This window comes from Leptinotarsa decemlineata, unplaced genomic scaffold (genome assembly GCF_025532065.1).
Source record: "Leptinotarsa decemlineata unplaced genomic scaffold, Ldec_3_MD MMD2_tig00001019_RagTag_RagTag, whole genome shotgun sequence".
Lineage (NCBI taxonomy): Eukaryota > Metazoa > Arthropoda > Insecta > Coleoptera > Chrysomelidae > Leptinotarsa > Leptinotarsa decemlineata.
Window position 1 is genome coordinate 3,673,819 of NW_027412557.1, and position 19,438 is coordinate 3,693,256.

The window sequence follows — 19,438 nt, forward strand, 5'->3', positions numbered from 1 at the left end:
AGACATATGAAATCTTTAATAACTACAAGTTAAATGGTGATGCTAAAAAGAATCAATAATCTTTATTCACTCAATCACATTAATTTCATCATGTGTCCCAATCTAGGCATGACCTTGGTAATCCTGAGCTCGCACTATTGACTCTACAGGATATACCTACTACATGACTCGATGATAATCCACAAAAATATTATAGGCCCCAATGCTAAACCCTAGAGAACAGCCGGCTTAATGTTACCATTTGTCACTGAGCATTTGCAAAATTGGTACGTAGACCTTTATTTCTCAAACAGGATTTCAAAAGTTCACCAAAGTCAGATTGGATATGTAGAAAATCCCAAACTTAATTAACAATTCAGTGGGGTTTAAATTAACCCCACGCAGGATGTTTCATTGAAAGTGGTGACGAATGCTTTCATTCCACTGAGGGAAAACTCTAAGCGGAAATTCAAGTCTGACTATTCAAATGATGACTAAATGGAATAGATGATCCTTTCAATAACTACCAGTATATGTATTACTGGATGGAATCAGTAACCTCTACACATTTGAACAATGGTTTTTTTCTGTGTTAGGAATCGCACTATCAAATATAACACTTGGTTTATGCTCAGCTTGCACAAGTTTCAACTTCAGAGTGAAAATATTCTACTGGTATAGGTCAAAAATAGTATTGTTCTCACCATTGAACCTCGAGAATGCCCAACTTGATAGATACCAATTGACTGAGAATATTTTCGATACAGACGCGCAGAGCTTCATTTTTCAAACAAGATTCCATTACTTCCAGTGAGTTCAGATTAGATCTGTTACACGAAAAATTCAGTGCGATCTGATTGAACATAATGCAGTGAACTTAAACACGTTTTGACCAAATAAGGATTTGTCATTGAAAGAGTGAAGTGTACTCTTATTTGCACTCACTTCAAATACTACAAATAAAATTGTATTGAATTAGAAGAACTATTTTTTACTACAATATCCCTAAATGTAATGAATCCTAAATGAATTAACATACTAACAAGGAATGAGTGGATAGAGCTGCCGCTACGTTACATGTTGATGCCATATTCCTGTTCACAAGTCAAAATGAGTAGTTTGGTAGTTTCAGTAAGTTTTTTTTAAGAATAAAACACTACCACTACAGAATGTGCATGTGCGAAAGTAACGATTAACATTGGATTTGAATCGCTGGATATTAAATCCATTTAGAAAAACGTTCTCAGGAAGTTTATTTCACATAAACGCAGTTCTCCAGTTGAAAGAGTTCTTAAACAGAAAAATTCGTGGTGTACTGAGTTGAACCTCAAAACGATGAGTAGCCACAGTCCGTTGCGTATTTCTGATATGTTCCGCTCTTGGTGGAATGAAATGTGCCAAGTCACTCGAACACTTCCCGTAAAAGTATCTATAGAAGAGAGACAAATCTCTAACCTTTCTTCAATGTTACAGGCTATCGCGGTTGCACGTGATGTTCGCGTCTCCAATCAGGCGGATGGCTCTTTTCTCGATGGAATCTAGCAACTTCAGGGTATGCTTGGGGGTAGACTCCATACATGAGAACAATACTCCAAAGGAGATCTGATCTGAGCTTTATAAAGCATCAAAAGTTGCAGAGGTGTGTACAGTTTTCTGGTTCTGATTTTAGAAGCAGTCTGCAATTTCAGCGACATGATTGTGCCAAGACATATTGGTGTCCATTTTAACCCCCAAAAAACCCCAAACAACCAAAACCACAAGTATCAAAGTTATTTAACTTCAATCAATCGCGTTTTGATCAGGTTGCATCGACATCAGAAGCCTTCTCAGCATGCTACCTGTTGAACTCAGCATTTTCGAATATGGTATATTGATTAGTGGCATTCAGAAGAAGATCGCTCTTTTGTATAAAAGTATAGAGTGACAAGGTGCAGACTTTGATAGTACTTGGAGGCGAATTGCTTTTAAAAAATCTCCAAAATCTTGTCATTAAATGACTTGGGAGACGAATATAGATAAATTTATTGTTGACGATTCATCGGTTCTCTCATCCTTCCCTGAGCTTTCAATAAATTAACAATTTTTTTTTATTTTCGGAAACATCTCCACGTATACTAATGAAGCTCACATCCAGTTTAATAGGAGTGTAATAGATCAAGCTGAAAAGTATCCATTTCAATCGTACCGGTGAAAACGCGAATCGTGACACGGGTCTAAGGAAAGGCAGGGGTTATATGATTCAGAATGCGGTACAAAGTGAGGGTTGTTACATACATATTTTACTTATAAATCCTCACTTTTCCTATTTCAACGATATCCGGTAAGAATTGATTGCTTCAGCTTGTTTTCTCTTAATAGTTCAATCATCAAAATTTATATTTATTATTGGTTGGAATACTAAGATAAATAAGTGCTTTTTATATATTTCACAGAGTTCATGATGATTTGATGCAGTGGTAACTTAAAAAATGAGAAGGAAACGTATTAAAAAAATAAAGATGACAAAATTTAAGGAAAATACATCAGACGATATTTAAAAAGTATCTAACATGAAACAATATCTCATTTACATAGTTTTTTTGTTGATATTAAGAAAATTTGCGAATTTCTGAATTGATAATCTTACATTTTTATCTGTATTTACCTACCTATCTTGAACCTACTGATTCAAAGAGTAAATGTTATGAAATTGAGAAATCATGTTTTCGAAGGTCGGTTAGTGAAAAACTAATTATGTATTATTGAATAAATAGAACGGAGCGGCCATAAGAAATTTTGATGACGGTGAGGTACTGTAGTGGCTTTGATTATTAAGTAAATCTTTATTGATACTCTATTTGAAGATATATAATCATAAAAAAAACTGCTGAGTGAAAATGTGTGCAGAGCAGGTTTTTATTCTCACAGCTGCATTTGAAATGATTTTATAGTATTCACTATTCAACTAGTTCCAAGTTGAAAACCGTTTTCTTTAATTTTTGTTACTAAGAACTGAAATTAGTTAGAGTTTCTTATATAGAGGTGAACATTTACATTTAAATTTTTCGTTTATTTCATAAAGTAGCTGAGCACAGTATTAATACTGGATCATCTAACCAACAACACTATTTATTGAAATGAGTTTTTTGAACATATTGAATAATGCAATTCCTATTTAGTATTAATTTGGTTAAAGTTTGATATTTCAGCATTCATAATAATATTAACTATTTTGTTCAATGTATGAACATTTTGTTATAAACCGAGGGTTTGTTTTATAAAATACTCACTTTGAGAATAAACCATAAACTTCACCTTTGTGTGAGTTTTGATCCCAGCAAAATCTCATTACAATCATAATGAGTAATGATAATTATAAGAATAAATATTTAAAATGCATTTTGAATCACCTATTGAAGACGGATCATGCAATTATCGATTCCCAAAAAAGGAGCAAGGAAACTGAATATATTTATGTTGCCAATGTTATACGTCTAATTATACGTTCTTCTGTATCACATTCAAAATCATCTCATATCACTGGAGAATCAGTTTATTTGGGTAAGACTTTTGGATAAAATACTATTTCAATAATTTTTAATAACGGAAATATTATTTTTCTTACGAGATAAAATATTCTAATGTAGAGATCTTTGAAATGGTAATCATATTGGAACCGAGTTCGTTGAGACGTAACTTGATCCCTCAATTAGTTTACGTTGAATAATTAGCCGGCCAAGAAATTCTGGGAATTCCTGATATGTATTTCCATTCATAAAAACTATATAATGAAATCATCGTCTAGAAGATACACCATCGACATCACTTAACATTGCGTATCCTATCATTTCTAATGGGTTGTTAACTTAATTAAATTTAATCATCGTGTAACTTTTTCGAACGAGGTGCTTTCTAATAAATAAACCGAACTGTCACGTATGCATGTTTAAATTTAAGAAAAAATGTCTTTAACTCGGCAAGGGTTGGATCTTTTAGTGTCCCGTTGTGAACAATAATTCGCCTAATTGCTTTCTTGTCTCTTTTTTCAGAAAAAAATTAAGTTCTGGTTCGCCACAGGAGGTGCAGGATTTTGCTTAAGCAGGGCGTTGGCTTTGAGAATGATGCCGGTTGCCAGGTGAGTTATAATCAGTTTTTGCATAATCGATAGGGAATTTCAAAATGAATGAATATTTATTACTCTCCTTAGTATCCACATGGACATTTGACCTGTTAAGTATGAAGTAAAACAGGGTATTTGAATTAAAACGGTCCTCTTTCTTGTTCCTCCTTGAACACAAAAAACCGAATAACGTCTTGAATTACACTTCTTGACATGATTACACGGTGAGCACAAATGTAATTCAGATAATCTAGAATTAATCAGTTTTTTTTTTGCTATTGGATGAAAAGATGTGAATGATTATCGAAGATGAGAAGATGTAAAAAAGCAGTAAAAAAAGCAGCCTATATTCAACCACTCAACGATGTTTCTTATTTATTCAGATTTATTATTTCTCATAAGTTCCACGAACTTCTGCGTTTACATATACGATGAAGTTGGCCGATACTTGATGAAAATCCATAACGAATTCAAAAAACCCTCTATTTTGTAATTTTTACTAAACAGTTCAACAGTAAAGCAACACGTATTTCGCCATTCAATAGCTTTTTCGGGCGTATTTTTACTAGAAACATGTCTGAAGGAGCAATTGTATGGCGAAACACGTGTTTCGTTTTTGTGAAACTGTTTATTGGAAATCTCACAATGAAAAAGAAAATCAGCCCTAGGTGAACCCTGAACATCAATGATTGTCTGGTCAGTAGACTTACTTTCCAGGTCTGCTACAATATTTCCTATGACTAGCACACTCATTTCATAAAAACATTTAGATTTCCTATCCATGATGATTCACACTATAAACATTTATTTATTAATTTATTTATTTCATACACTATTCTGCAGGATGAACCCAATTACATAGTAGGAAAAAACAGTGGAATTTACAAATATGTACTTACATAATATAATTTGTGAACCTATGTAAAAAAATTGAAAACAACTGTCAGTTAGCTAATCTAGCAGTTGAATATATCTAGCACACGACTAACAGAATTAGAGGTATCACACATTGTATAAACTGGGGATTTTTCGATTATATTTGTTCGCGGAGTGTTGAGATAAAAGGTGACACTATTCCTGGATGACCATCTAGGAACCCAAAAATTCAACATATGTAACAATTGAGAGCAGGTAATGATATTGTTTGTGACCCCTGAATAAAAAAAAAAATACCTCGAGACTACAAAAATTGTGAGTTTCAAGCAATCCATAGTGGGGGGCATTCGTATAGTAGGATACGTGCCTCCAAGTTTTAAAGACATATATTTTAGTAAGCGCCTTTGTTGGGCTTCTAATTGATTTATATGAACCTGCACATGAACAGATGCACATTCCAGCCTAGATGAACAACAGTGAAATAAAGTAATTTCAATGTTGAAACATTTTCGAAGTCTTTTTTATTCCTAACTAAGAATCAAAAGTAACACCTAGATCAGTGAGTGTGTCAGGACGTTCCAGAACACGATTTAAATTCAGGACGAGACGTTCGCGATCATTAAAACATATGATATTGTGATAGAGTTTCAAGTCATCTGTGTATAAAAGAAATTTGAAATCAATCTCAGCTCCAATATCATTGATGAACATATTGAACAGTAGGGGTCCTAGGTTTGACCCTTGTGCTACACCAGATGTGGCTACATATTCAACAGACTTGAAGCCATTGAGTTAGATATTTCGCTTACGGTTATAAACATACATTTTGAAGAGAGCAACTGAGTCATTGTATAAACCAGAAGTCAAAATCTTGTTGAGCAGAATACTGTGGTTAATTATCATGGATAGGGTTATCAATCTTCATCAAGTAACGGGTAGTGTATTCATAATTGATATTTCCAACAAAAACACTTTTTTCACATATCGGAACTGGCGTTTCGCCAAATAAATTGATGTTGTTATATGGAAGATGACCCAAACTAATTCTCATTTAACTCAGCATATTTATGTCTAAAATAAGGTGAATTTTCATTTTCTCTTTCAATCAATGATGTCTCAGTTATACTAGAAAATGATCTAGGCTGGTTAGAGTTTACAGGTCATCCAAACTGGGGGTTACCTGATGATTGCAACTTTTTGGTGAAACGCTTGTCTGAAACAGTGTCCATGTTCTGGTGTGTGAGATTTGTTGACTTTTTTCTGCCAACTACGAGTGCAGAAAAACAGGATTATTTCTTAGCGACGTCGTTTATCAACGAATTTTTTTGAAACGGTTAGGTTAAGAAATTAAAAAAAAAGTCTACTACTTTCTGTTCCTTCAACATTTCTCTAGCCAAAAACTATTCCTACACAAGAAATCAACGACTTCTTTTGAAACGTTTAAGTTAGGAACGTTTAGGATAAAGTCTACTACCTCCTGTTCCTCCAACACTTCTCTACCTAAAAATATTTCTACGTAAGAAATCAACGACTAATTTTAAAACGTTTAAGTTAGGTTAAGTTAGGAATGTTTCGGAAAAAGTCTACTATTTCTTGCTCCTTCAACACTGAAATATATATGTCTACGCAAGAAACATTCCAATCAACTTTTTGACTACTCCGAACCTGAGTAAATTAACAAAACCACAAGCACTAATGAAGTTTCGAGGAAATTCTCTACTTCAACGGTGACAGTTGCCATCCAAATTCGTAAGAACAGTAATGCAACCTCTAATGTAGAATGCATTTGATTTTAATTGCGTTTTCAAACACCAAAAGTGTAGAGCACTTCTTATGAACCTCCGGTTTTTCAGCCAACCAAGCAAGCACCACTGGGGAATAATTAAAACTTGATCCAACAACTTTGGAGGACGCCAAGTCTGAGATTGCACAAGGGTTGCATACATTTTGTGAATTTTCACGATTGTTTTATAGAAATATTTCCCAGGCAGAAATAGTTATTTTTGTAAGTGCAAGTGCAAGTGGCCGAGACGGCAGGTCGAGGCCAAAAATTCTCTCGAAAGTGCAATGAAAACACGAATTTTATACACGAAATACAAACAACATTTTTTGTACAACTGTGAATGTCAATTTACATCGTCTGAAATATACCTATTAAAAATAAATACTTCCAATACATCTTGACGTGGTTTTTGTCCCGATAAGTTATCGCTTTTAAATGACTGTTGTCTTGAAAATATTATTCAATTAAATCGTATTCCAAAATGTTTCCTGTCTGAAAAAAGTCCAAAATAACTCAATAATACTTTCCTTCCATATATATCAATACTTCCAATACAATTTCACAGCTTCCACTGTCGTTACTAAAGAAACGGTTTGTTGGCACGCCATGTGTTGGAATGTTTGACTGTGTTTTCAAAAAGATGCATGTTTATAATAATGGTGGTAGTGATACCCCATTGGATATATCTGAGGCAGCAAATGCAATAGTATCTAATACGTTATGCGGCAAATCTAAGTTAGAAGGTATATGAGAAAACATATGACCGATTTCGTGAATGGTGCGACAAGAAACATGTGAAGAAGGTTTCTGAAAATGTGTTTATATGCTATTTTGAGGAAAAATAAAAAATTATAAAATTTTTCACAATGGTGCAATGCCAATGGAAACAAAAGCAGAAGTAATAACTTTCATGATGAATTACCACTCGCCAAATACGTCAGAATGAACCGGTCACAACACTAGTACCTACGAACTGCCAAGAACATGTGAAACAATAATGATTCAAGAAAATAAGTTTCATATACCTACACCCCAGGTTCTGGTGGATGCCTGTTGGAAAACATCTACTTTCCCGGCTAATACCACACTGGACATGAATTATATCCGACAGACATTTATTCAAGATACCTCACAGAGGTTAATCTTGCAGATGTTTCTTCCAGGAGCAGGACCATGCTGAAAAATTCCAACTGATCACCTACTGTTTTGGTGCAGGAATGATCTGACCCAAACAGCACTGTGCTTGGGATTTGATTAATTCAACGCAACTTAACTGCACGTATGAATCCTTCGTCTAAGAGAAATGTTGTTAACTACTAAAGACGGATTTTCACCAAACGGGCAAAACCACAAACTGAAACTGAGAAAAGAAAAAGAAAAAAACAGTCGCGGGCGACTGTTTTTGTCAACAGGCAAATGTCCCATCTACAGGTGGAAATGGTCGGCGACAACAAAAAGCAATATTTTGTTTTGGTGTGTGACTTCATATGACATTATTACTTTATTTGATGGGTTGAACTATGATGGGTATGAATTTCGATGATCTCAATTCTCCATTCATTCCTAGGTCATCAGCTGCTGTAATTTTATCTCTTCCATAATCTATTCGTCTTCTTAGCAATGACCTTATTCAGTATCTTGTTTTTTTAGCTTTCGCTCAAAAGATTCGATTACAAGAAAACCACAGGCCATCATATTGTCTTGAGAAGGCATGATGAGAACTGCTCGTGTAGTGGAAATTACAGAAAACATTTCACAACAAAATATGCAACTCGGACTAATTTTTGTCTGGTGGAACTCGAGTTTCGAGTTTGTTTTCAAAACAAAACGAACTCGAGTTTCGAGTGTTGTCGAAACTTTAACAAGTTTTTTATTTCTGTTTTTGAAGACAAAACTGACAGCAAACTAACATAAAGCATAAACTCCATTATGTTTGAAGAAGCTATTGTATAGCGAAACACGTGTCGTGGTTTTTGTAAAACCCTTATAGTGAAAATCATACAATAAACTGTATTGATTAGTTTTTTAAATTTGCTTTACTAAAACAAATCAACTACTCACTCATTTACAGCTCTTTTAAAGCAGACGTACAAGGTCTGTTCAAAAAATGAAGTGGATGTTCAAATTTCACGGGCTGCGTACTTTCAATTAGCGAGTTTTCATTTTTTTATGTTGGTACACTCGATTTTCTGCTATTGAAAAAAATGAATAAAAAAGTTGCATTACATTTTTGTGTGAAAACACTTGAAATGTTGACAGTGGCATACGGTGATTGTACTCTGAGCCAGAAAAATGTTCACAAGTGGTACAAGCTTTTCACAGAAGGTCGCGAAGATGTGAATGACGACGCTAGCCTTGAACGTCCCAGTACATCATTAACCGATGAAAATATTGAGAAAGTGAAATTTTGGGCATGAAGCGTGTGGCAGCGAATTGCTGAATTTTGACAAAAAAACAGTCGCATGAGCATCGCTGAGAAACTGTTGAGTGACGTCAACGGCAATCTAGATTTGCTTGAAAGGGTCATAACTGCTGAAGAATAATAGGCATATGATTATTACATCGAAACCAAAGTCCAATCGTCCCAATAGAAGAGCCCAGGAGCGCCAAGACAAAAAAAGCACGCCAACTTCGATCAACTGTCGAAGTTTTGCTCACTGTTTACTTCAATTACCGTGATGTAGTGCATCAGGAGTTCTTAATACATGGTCTTACGGTCAATAAGGAATATTATCTTGAAGTTATGTGCCGCTTGCGAGAAGCAATACGAAGAAAATGTCTTGTGTTGTGGAAAAACAATCCATGGCTTTAACATCACGATAATGCACCCTCTCATTTGCCATAGCTTGTTCGTAATTTTTTGGCCAGAAAACAACACCGTAATCATGCCTCAGCCACCGTAATCACCAGATTTGGCCCCCAGTGACTTTTTCCTGCTACCAAGATTGAAGAGACTCATGAAAGGACGTGATTTTTTGCGATGATTGAGGAGATAAAAACCGAATCGCAGAGTGAGCTGAAGGACATACCAAAAAGTGCAGATCAGAAGTGCTTCGAGGCTTGGAAAAAACGCTGTATTATACTTGAAAGGAACTACTTCGAAGAGGACAAAGTAGAAATTGATGAATAATTTTAAAAAATGTGAAAAATTGAAATTCACCCTATTTTTTGAACATCCCTCGTATGTTTTCATTTTCAAATATCCGTTTCTCAACATTTTCGTAGCTTGGACTATAACAGGTTGATAAAATTGAAAATTTTTCATGCTCTCAGCAAGACGCCTGAATGAATCAATTGTTGGTGGAATTATCATATCAGGCTGTTCAGCCATTGTCGTTCTGATTGTCGACAGGTATCAAGCGATTCATCATATAAAAATGGAAATTCTGCTGCAGGAATACTATAAGTGAAGATAGCATAAAAACCATTTAAAAGTCTATGAATATTGTGAATATTCCAAATTCATCAAAGGTAGAAAAATATGTCATCAAAGTTTTTTTCATTTGTTCTACACAAATAGTTTCATTTGGATAAAAATGATATATTTGATGAAAATGTGTGGGCTTGAACTTGAACTTTGAATTATTTCTTGTGAATATTACTAAATTCATTACTTTTCCAAACACACCGTTTCAAACGATATGGTCTTCCATGAACGAATCCCTCAAGTAGTTTTGTAGTATTAGTGTAAGGATAAGTGAGTCCATAACACTTATTTCTGTTATGATATAGCATGCAACGTCGAATATAAGCGAATAATTAAAAAATGATATAAATATTCAGTACACAACAGTACACTATGCTGAAAATGAACATAAAAAAAATATTTCATCAGTTCTTGAGACTATAAGTTATTCACTCCAAAGCCTTTCTCTCTAGACCTAATACTTATTATTATGTGTGAACGCCGGTCGAGGCCTTTTCGAACAACCGACATTATCCGACAAATTTAAAGTGATACTCTTAATTGACAGCCGATTAGATAGGGATATGCCATTAATTAAATTGAGAAATACCACTTCTGAGTGCGCGGGCCGATCTAGAAGGTAAAAACCTCTGAAATGTTCGATAGAGATAAAAATTAATGAGCTCCAGAATTCCGGGCCCCCAATTAAAAGTGTGGGATTTTGCTTTTTTGTTAGCAAACGCTAGTATTTGCCTACACAATTCAAGGATTTCCGTTAGGAATTGTCATTGATTTTGAATTTTCAGTAATTGGTTTGCAGACAAAATCCGAATCGTCACTGCGAATGTTTCAAAATATTCGATGCCGCATAGAAATATACAACACTAAAAATCGTAATTGAATTTTGTTTTTTGAGAAGAAAGGTTTTGGCTTTCTACTCCTCCATCACGATACAAAAACTGAAGGAATCTTCCAAAGAAAGGAAAGAAGCAAACAATTCCAAAAAAATATACTCTATACAAAGATGTGTAAATCATGCAAAGAAGTAACTTTCTGACACAAATAGGAAGAAAAAGCCTTCCTGGAAACAGCTACTTTCATATAAATATTGAATTACACGAAAGAAAAATACTTTTGAAACAAATACTTCGTTTGTCGTTTGTGTTTTTCAAAATCAGTCTGGATTCGGATAAGGTCCTCAAGGAATATAAAAATAATAATCATGTTTATTCACTGAGAAAAAAAGTACAAAATAATGTATATGATTGAGGTTATATAAGTAGATGAAATAACTCCAAATATGAATATCTAATTTAGTGATATGCGCATACGTCTACTCGTATACACACATAAATAATAAATAATTACAAGAAACAAGAGTATACAGTCAGAAAATAAACATTAAAAAAGCCACAGAAATGGCAAAAGCTGTTTGTACGTGGCGACACACAATTTGATTTAACAATTTATTCTCATTGGAACACTAAAATGGTAAAAAGGATTCTAAAATAAGTACATATAAAATATTTAACATTTACAAAATAATATTTGTGTTACAGAGAAATGTTAGTTTACTGTGCAAAAGGTAAGTATTTACATTTTCGTGATGACAGAGCCATTGAAATAGTTTATAAGATAAAAATCATTAGAATAGATCACGTGGAAAATAAATATATACATATTGAAATTAGGGGATGAAAAGGATTTGGGGTATATAATGACATGTAATCCGTACTTAATTATTTTGGTTGAATATTCTTCCAATGTTTTTACGATGAAGCCTAGTAATATATTTTGTGAGTGCCTTTTTCATGTGCTTGGTAGATTCACAATTTTGTATATCTTCTGGTAAGGAATTGAACACCTTCGGGCCCAAAAATTGATTAGATCTCTGTCCTACTGTTTTAAATGCGAATGGTACTATGTATTTGTTTTTGTGTCTTGTAGTATATGTAGTATACTTCTAACATTTTCATTTATAAGTGCAGAGAATATAAACGATTTCTGGTTCATCAGAGCTTTTCTCAAAATGTTGAAAAACATCTTGAGCTACACTATATACGAAAACAGTATTCATGATTCTGAATCCGATATGATATTTTCATTCAATGTCATTAATCAAAATAATTCTGAAGACTGTATCGAGGAGAGATACATACATATAAGAACATGAATATTTCGAAATGAACATATTGAATCATCAATCTCTCCCAACGTACCTACTAAGTAGGTTCTGGTAAATGCCTGTAAGAAAACAACTACTTCCCCGGCACATACAGCGCTGACATTGCATTATATCCGACAGACATATATGCAAGATACTACAAAAGCATTGAAGTGCCACACAAAAATATTTTTTTCGATTTGTATAATTCTGACTCATCTGACTTGCAAGTCGGAATTCTGAGATACAAGTCAGAATTCTGACTTGCAACTCAGAATTCTGAGATTCAAGTCAGAATTCTGACTTGCAACTCAGAATTCTGAGATGAAAGTCAGAATTATACAAAAAGGGGAACACAAAAATATTTTTTTCGATTTGTATAATTCTGACTTGCAAGTCAGAATTCTGAGATGAAAGTCAGAATTATACAAATCGAAAAAAAAATAATTTATGCGGCCCTTCTTGTATAATTCTGACTTTCATCTCAGAATTTTGAGTTGCAAGTCAGAATTCTGAGATGAAAGTCAGAATTATACAAATCGAAAAAAATATTTTTGTGTGGCCCTTCAACGCTATCGTAAGATACCTCCAAGAAGTTAGTCTTGCAGATTTTTCCCGTTCATCTAGCAGCTGGACCATGTTGAAATCGATCAAGTAGATCACCTACAGACCGGTTCACATATAGAATCTTGTTTCGGTAAGAATCTATACTTTTTATAGGTGACGACTCTGATAATTGCATTTCAAATAGTTGATTTTTTCAATACAGCTAAAAAATATTGGTGAAGTTTATGAAATTTAGGAATCTTGTGAATATTCCCTGTATACGCCACTGATCATGAATCCTCATTTTCCCTATAACAAGTAGCGAATCTGTGGAATTCATTATAAATCAGGATGCATTTTCGAAAGGTATTTTAATTACTTTTGAATATTCGCTTTTTCAGCCACTAAACCAACTATGAAATTTCCATAGGATTTAGAATTGCCAGAATCATATAGTCCACGTTGTTACTTTCAACTAACAATAAACAACTGCAAGATAAAATTTTTGTGAAACCATCCTTGAAGCACGTAGCCCGATATCTATTGTTTTACCGAAGTAAAGAAAGAATATTTGCATGTAAATTACACGTACGTGGGACTTTATATAAAATAAGAACTTCTAAAGGCGAGTACTTCTCACCTAGATATCTGATTCTTGCTTAATTAGCATTCGAAGTAGCGTGAAAAAGAGAAAAAATCAGTTAGTTACCTGTTACCATTTACATTGAATGGAACAGGAAAACAGTGATTAACAAATATGTTGAAGTCCCGGTTATCGCTGGTAAATAAGTTATTTACTTATTTCGTTTTGTATTATATTATATTATATCAAAACATATAACAGCAATCTTATGGCTCTGATTTCATTACAGAAAGTGTTATCTGTTGCTAACTTGTAGGAGAGTTTTTCTTGAGATATTCGTTCTTCCGAGTATCAATATGATAGAATAGAATCATGAGATCCTACGCGTCATTAACATGAACTTTCCGCGAATCTCCCAAGTGTGATTTTTACTCAGTATTGAATATCTCATATGTAATGTCATTTCGGTACTCTTTCACTTGCAGTTTGAATTTTGAATATTTATAAAAGAACTGGAGCAGATATCAGTCATATGAGAAGTCCAATTCTTTTCGAAAGTTATGAAATTCTGTCTAAATGACACAATAGTCATTGGGTTATAATGAGCGTCTACAAATTTATATAATTCAGAAAGACAGAAATATATGTCATAGCAGATCTTTTGATTCATAACGATAATTCACAGAAATTTTATCAAAAAAACGAAAAGTATATGAGAAGTAAAATGTTTCACAACCTAAACCAGCATGTAATACATCACAAACTCATTCAATCATAACATGACCATATTCGCAAATCATCTCGCAGAATCTACAAATTTTCATAATGATCCGATAATGAAAGGGTACCGAAATGACATTACATATGAGATATTCAATACTGAGCAAAAATCACACTTGGGAGATTCGCGGAAAGTTCATGTTATTGACGCGTAGGATCTCATGATTCTATTCTATCATATTGATACTCGGAAGAACGAATATCTCAAGAAAAACTCTTCTACAAGTTAGCAACAGATAACACTTTCTGTAATAAAATCAGAGCCATAATATATTCTTGTAGCTCAGTTCACATCGGAACTACCAAACGCAGAATCAATACCAGGATACAAGAATACAAACGTGGCTGTCGTCTTATTCTTTCCGTAGAAAATCGGAATAGTAGACCACGTCTGTCATGTCTATTATAATGCGATTTCACATGAAGCCATAGCAACAAGAATCCCAACAATATCAAAGAAAAATAATACAGTAATCGAGTTAATAGAATCTAGTATCCATGGATTAGAATACAATTGAGATCGATATCACACCATCACACCCTTTAATATCGTGGACAAATTAAAACAACCATACAAGTGAACAGAAAGCACCCTGGCCATTGGTTGATGAGACTTCAAAATGATACCTTCGCAGTAGCAGACGAAACTTTTGGTACCACGAGTGCCTTCCACCACGGCCTACCAGCCCGAATTTTGTTTTTTCTAATCATGACTGCGACCGTAAAAGCCGTGTTCTCGTTTTTTTTTATATCGAGTAGCTAAATTATTTTATGAATCTCCATCTCTCATTGTCGATTTAAACGTTGTTATTGCGAATATTGAGGAAAAACTTCTCGCTGATTGCATCATTTTAACATTTTTTACTTTTGTGATCCAGTTTCTCACATACGTTCATAAATGATTAGGTACACCTTTCAAATATTTTTGTTATTTGATAACATGTTATACACATGTTCTAGAAGCTTACTTCTTGAATGTTGTTGTTTTTGGACTCTGGTTTCATCTGTTCGATATATGTTGATTATATAGCTGATATTCCTAATATGATTCAACATCTCTCATATAAATAATAAATAGATGAATGTTTAAATATTCAAGGGAACAATGCATTTATTAAATATAAAATCACCCACCGAAAATTTAGGAAACAGTGATGAAAAGATAATTTTGTTTTATGCACGCGACTTTTTAACCCGCGGCTTGCGCTTCGTTGGAATATTAAAAAATCCATTTTTTTCTACGATATAAAACGAACCTACATACAATATTTCAGCCTCCGAAAACATATCGGTATGAAAAGATAACATTATTTTATGAACGCTTCTCTTTCTCCCGCGGCTGGTGCCTCAGTTGGAATATATAAAAATCCTTTCTTATTGCACATCTACAACATAAAACGAACCTACATACAAAATTTCACCCTCCGAAAATATAGCGGTACATAGAAACAGTGATGAAAAGGTAATTTTTATATGAAAACGTACCCCTTTCATCCCCAGTGGAGGCGCCCCAGTTGGAATATTTGAAAATTCTCTTACATTGCATATCTAAAACATAGAGCGAACCTGCATACAAAACTTCAGCCTCCGAAAACATATTGGTATGAAAAGGTAACTTCATTTTATGAACGCTCCTCTTTCCCCCGCAGCTGGCGCCTCAGTCGGAATATACAGGGCTATTCAAATTCGTTTCTGTACATGGGGATCTCGTAAACGATAATAGATAGTGTCGGTTAAAGTTGCGTATTTTAGAGACCTATTCAATGATGTAAAAAAATTGAATATAGCTCTTTTGGTTCCGGAGATATACAGGAAAAACAAAAATATCCCAAATAATTTTTTTGCCTATATCTTCTTTATTCGCAGATATATTGAAAATCTGTCAACATTTTGCTATGTGGGCTATCAAGGCTACAACAAAAAATACAGGTCCGTATTTAAAAATTCAAAGATGGGGGTGGCCCAAGTCAGATAAAAAAGATATAAAAGATTCATGGACATATTCTGATAGCCCACATCAAGTGCCTAGAGCAAAATGTGGACAGATTTTCAATATGTCTGCGAATAAAGAAAATATAGTCAAAAAAATAATTTGGGATTTTTTGGTTTTTCCTGTATATCTCCAGAACCAAAACAGCTATATTCGATTTTTTTACATCATTGAATAGGTCTCTAAAATACGCAACTTTGCCGCAATTTAACCGATATTCTATCTCTTATCGTTTACGAGGTCCCCATGTACAGAAATTAATTTGAATAGCCCTCTATAAAAATCGTTTCTTATTGCACATCTACAAGATAAAACGAAACTACATACAAAATTTCAGCCTCCAAAAATATTGCGGTACGGAGAAACAGTGATGAAAAGGTAATTTTCATATATTTATAAACGCGCCTCTTTTATCCCCGGCCGGTGCCCCGGATGGAATATTTAAAAATCCTATGTGTAAATTGTATCTATCGCTTAATGCTTACGGAAAGTGGCCTATTTATTTGAAAAACAAATTGCGAGAACATTGTGGTGTAATATTTTTTTCAATTTAATTCTGAATGTTGTCATTGGTAATTCTCTTATTATTGAGAGAAAGTGTAATTAAGAAGAACAATTGATTGATTTTTGGTTGAGTATGAGTGAATGTCAGGTGAAAGTGACAAATAGTATTTTTTGTGAATGAGGAATGATACGTTGTATATGTTCAAGTTATATAATAATAATAATAATAGATGGAAGCATCCTACACCATTTGGATACCGGAGAGTTGTTCCACCTCGGGGTGGAACAACGCCACTCACAAGAGGTTACAGCAACGAATATGATTGTCGTTCCAATCTTACTCTACACGTTTGCGGTAGTGAAGTGGACTCGGAACTCGACGTAAAGACCTGAAAAATGATGCATTACTATAGCACCCCACCCCAAATCGTCCGTTCCACGGTTGTACTTCCCCCGACAACAGGGAGACCGTGGACTTTGGAGTATCTACATGACATAATGTTACTGGATATAGCCTGTAAAGTCGTCAGGATTTCGGATTCCCTTCTTTGCATAGTCCGTGAGCATGAGAGAGCAGAAATTGGAGCATTTCTTTTTAGGGCAGCTGCTCGAGCAGCTAATGAACTCGGTTTAGTTTTTGACACTGAACGAGGTGACCACAACTCTGTCACCGAGTTGGAACCCATTTAGCAGAAAGCTTATATAAAAGCCGCAGAGATCACCCCACTTTCGCGAAATCACAAGAATAAGCCAATGCATGGTGTCATCTTCAATAACATTGGAGACCTTGGCTTATCAAAGCATCTGACTTTCGCTTTCCTCAGGTCGAGTGGGCTGACGTCAGAAACTGAGGGATTCATCATGGCTTGCCAGGATGGTGTCTTCAAAACCTTAGTCTATCGCAGTCGCGTGATGGGTATAGATGTTCCTGACACAAGGTGCAGGGCCTGTCGCGAGGCGCTCGAGACCCTAATGCACTGGCTATCAGCATGTCCAGCATATGCGGTCTCGGCCTATATTCATCGACATAACGCGGCTCTTACGGTATTGACAAGACACCGGTGTTGCCCTACACTCCGGGGGATATTGAATCCGTTCTGGGGAACGAGAAGTGCCGAATTTATTGAAACTATTCGTTCCCCACCCTCAGGCTCATACAAGATAATACGCCTGATGTAGTTCTTTTCGACCACCAGAGCAAGACGATATTTGTCGTGGAGTTTTCAGTTCCTAGCGAGACGAATATCGTCAGAAAAGAGGAGGAAAAACGGATAAAATATCGGGATTTTCTCTTCGAACTCCGCAGACTCTATCCAGACCACTCTGTCAAGAGGGTTGTTCTGGGTATTGGAGTCCTTGGTGGAATGATGCCCTCTCTACTCTCGAACCTTAAATGCAGATGCAGAAGGCTGTCATTCTTGGCTCACTGCGCTTGCACATGAATTTCGGACCCAATGATCACTTACCCCACGGTGTGGGGAGTGATCGTTGGTTGAAAATGCTGGCGCGCCCTCCCGAATGTACAGAGGATTCGGGGATAAGGCCTGACCAACGCATACTTCCGTAAACAGTAATAATAATAATAAAAATTATTTTACCTAGAAATTAAATAGTGAAAATAAAAGGCGAAGTTCAATTCATTCAGCGAGAATATCACTGATGACTTGTTCTTCCACTTAACCTTGAACTGTATTCACTATAAGAGTTTGTAGTACGTATCTAGTTTTATACAACTTCAATATATAAGATGAACATTTCATGATTAGCGAAGCATCATTCGTAGTGCTCGTTTCTGTATGATGGAGGAAGATTTTGAATCAACAAAACTACCTCATAATTCAATACAAAATCACAAAAGGATGTAAAAGTAGGCGTAATACACGGTTTTTGCCACTTCTTTGTTTGTGTTCATTCTTCTGGTACTGTTGGCAAAGATAACTGTGCTCATTTTTTTATTCAAAATATTATTGATCTGACCAGGTGGGACCACGGTCAATGTTGAGTCCCAAAAATTTTGAAGTGACTGAGGTTTATCGACACAGCATTCACAACTATTTCAATATTTTACTTTTTTATATAAGTTGCCATGGGATTATTGTTGGTTTCTATTACCTCATTCACGTATCACTGCACTTACAAAAAATCCATCGATGGTGATACTGATCAGTCATATGTTTTTCTAAATATTATTTTTTATAGAAAATAAATGGTATTACTAATATTCAGCATAGAAGTAACAAATTTATCAGTGAGGAATTATTACTACTGTCCAATTGAGTCTCAAATTTGGCATTGAAGAAATTATATGTCTAAGTCTAATTCAAATTCCATCTTCTACTGCCGTAATATTTTGTTCGTGGTACACTCCTTGATCAATATAATTGAACCGTAATTTGTTGCTGAAACGGCATGCCGCCTTGAAAATTCTCAATCATACTTTTTTCAGGCTCGTTGCGATACACCGCTGCGTTCCCCATCATAATAACAAATATTTTATCATGAACACATAGTTTCTTTGGCCGGTTTGAATATTACTTCTCGTTGAAAGTATATGTTCACTCCATGGCACGTACTCATTTGTGTTCATCGCTCCCAGCAATGAAAAGTAATAGGTTGTCTGGAGTTTGTATACACAGAGATCAACAATTTTTTACCAGGCAACAATTCAGCTTGACTTTTTTAGTAACGACGATGAATTGATAAAAATGGGATGGTGCCTGTTCTTATA

The 19,438-nt window shown here is 34.8% G+C and overlaps 2 protein-coding genes across 3 annotated transcripts in view; one reads left to right on the forward strand and one right to left on the reverse strand.

Annotated features, from left to right (window-relative positions):
• fng (fringe) overlaps nt 1-19,438 on the forward strand; it is a 199,343-nt gene that overhangs the window by 146,059 nt on the left and 33,846 nt on the right. For both annotated transcript variants that reach the window (XM_074175352.1, XM_074175353.1), the window contains one exon: nt 4,008-4,093. In XM_074175352.1, coding sequence (XP_074031453.1) covers nt 4,008-4,093 — 86 coding nt within the window. The remainder of the gene's footprint in view (nt 1-4,007; nt 4,094-19,438) is intronic.
• Nucleotides 1-19,438, reverse strand: part of LOC111504165 (galactose mutarotase) — a 135,848-nt gene that overhangs the window by 54,479 nt on the left and 61,931 nt on the right. The window lies entirely within an intron of this gene.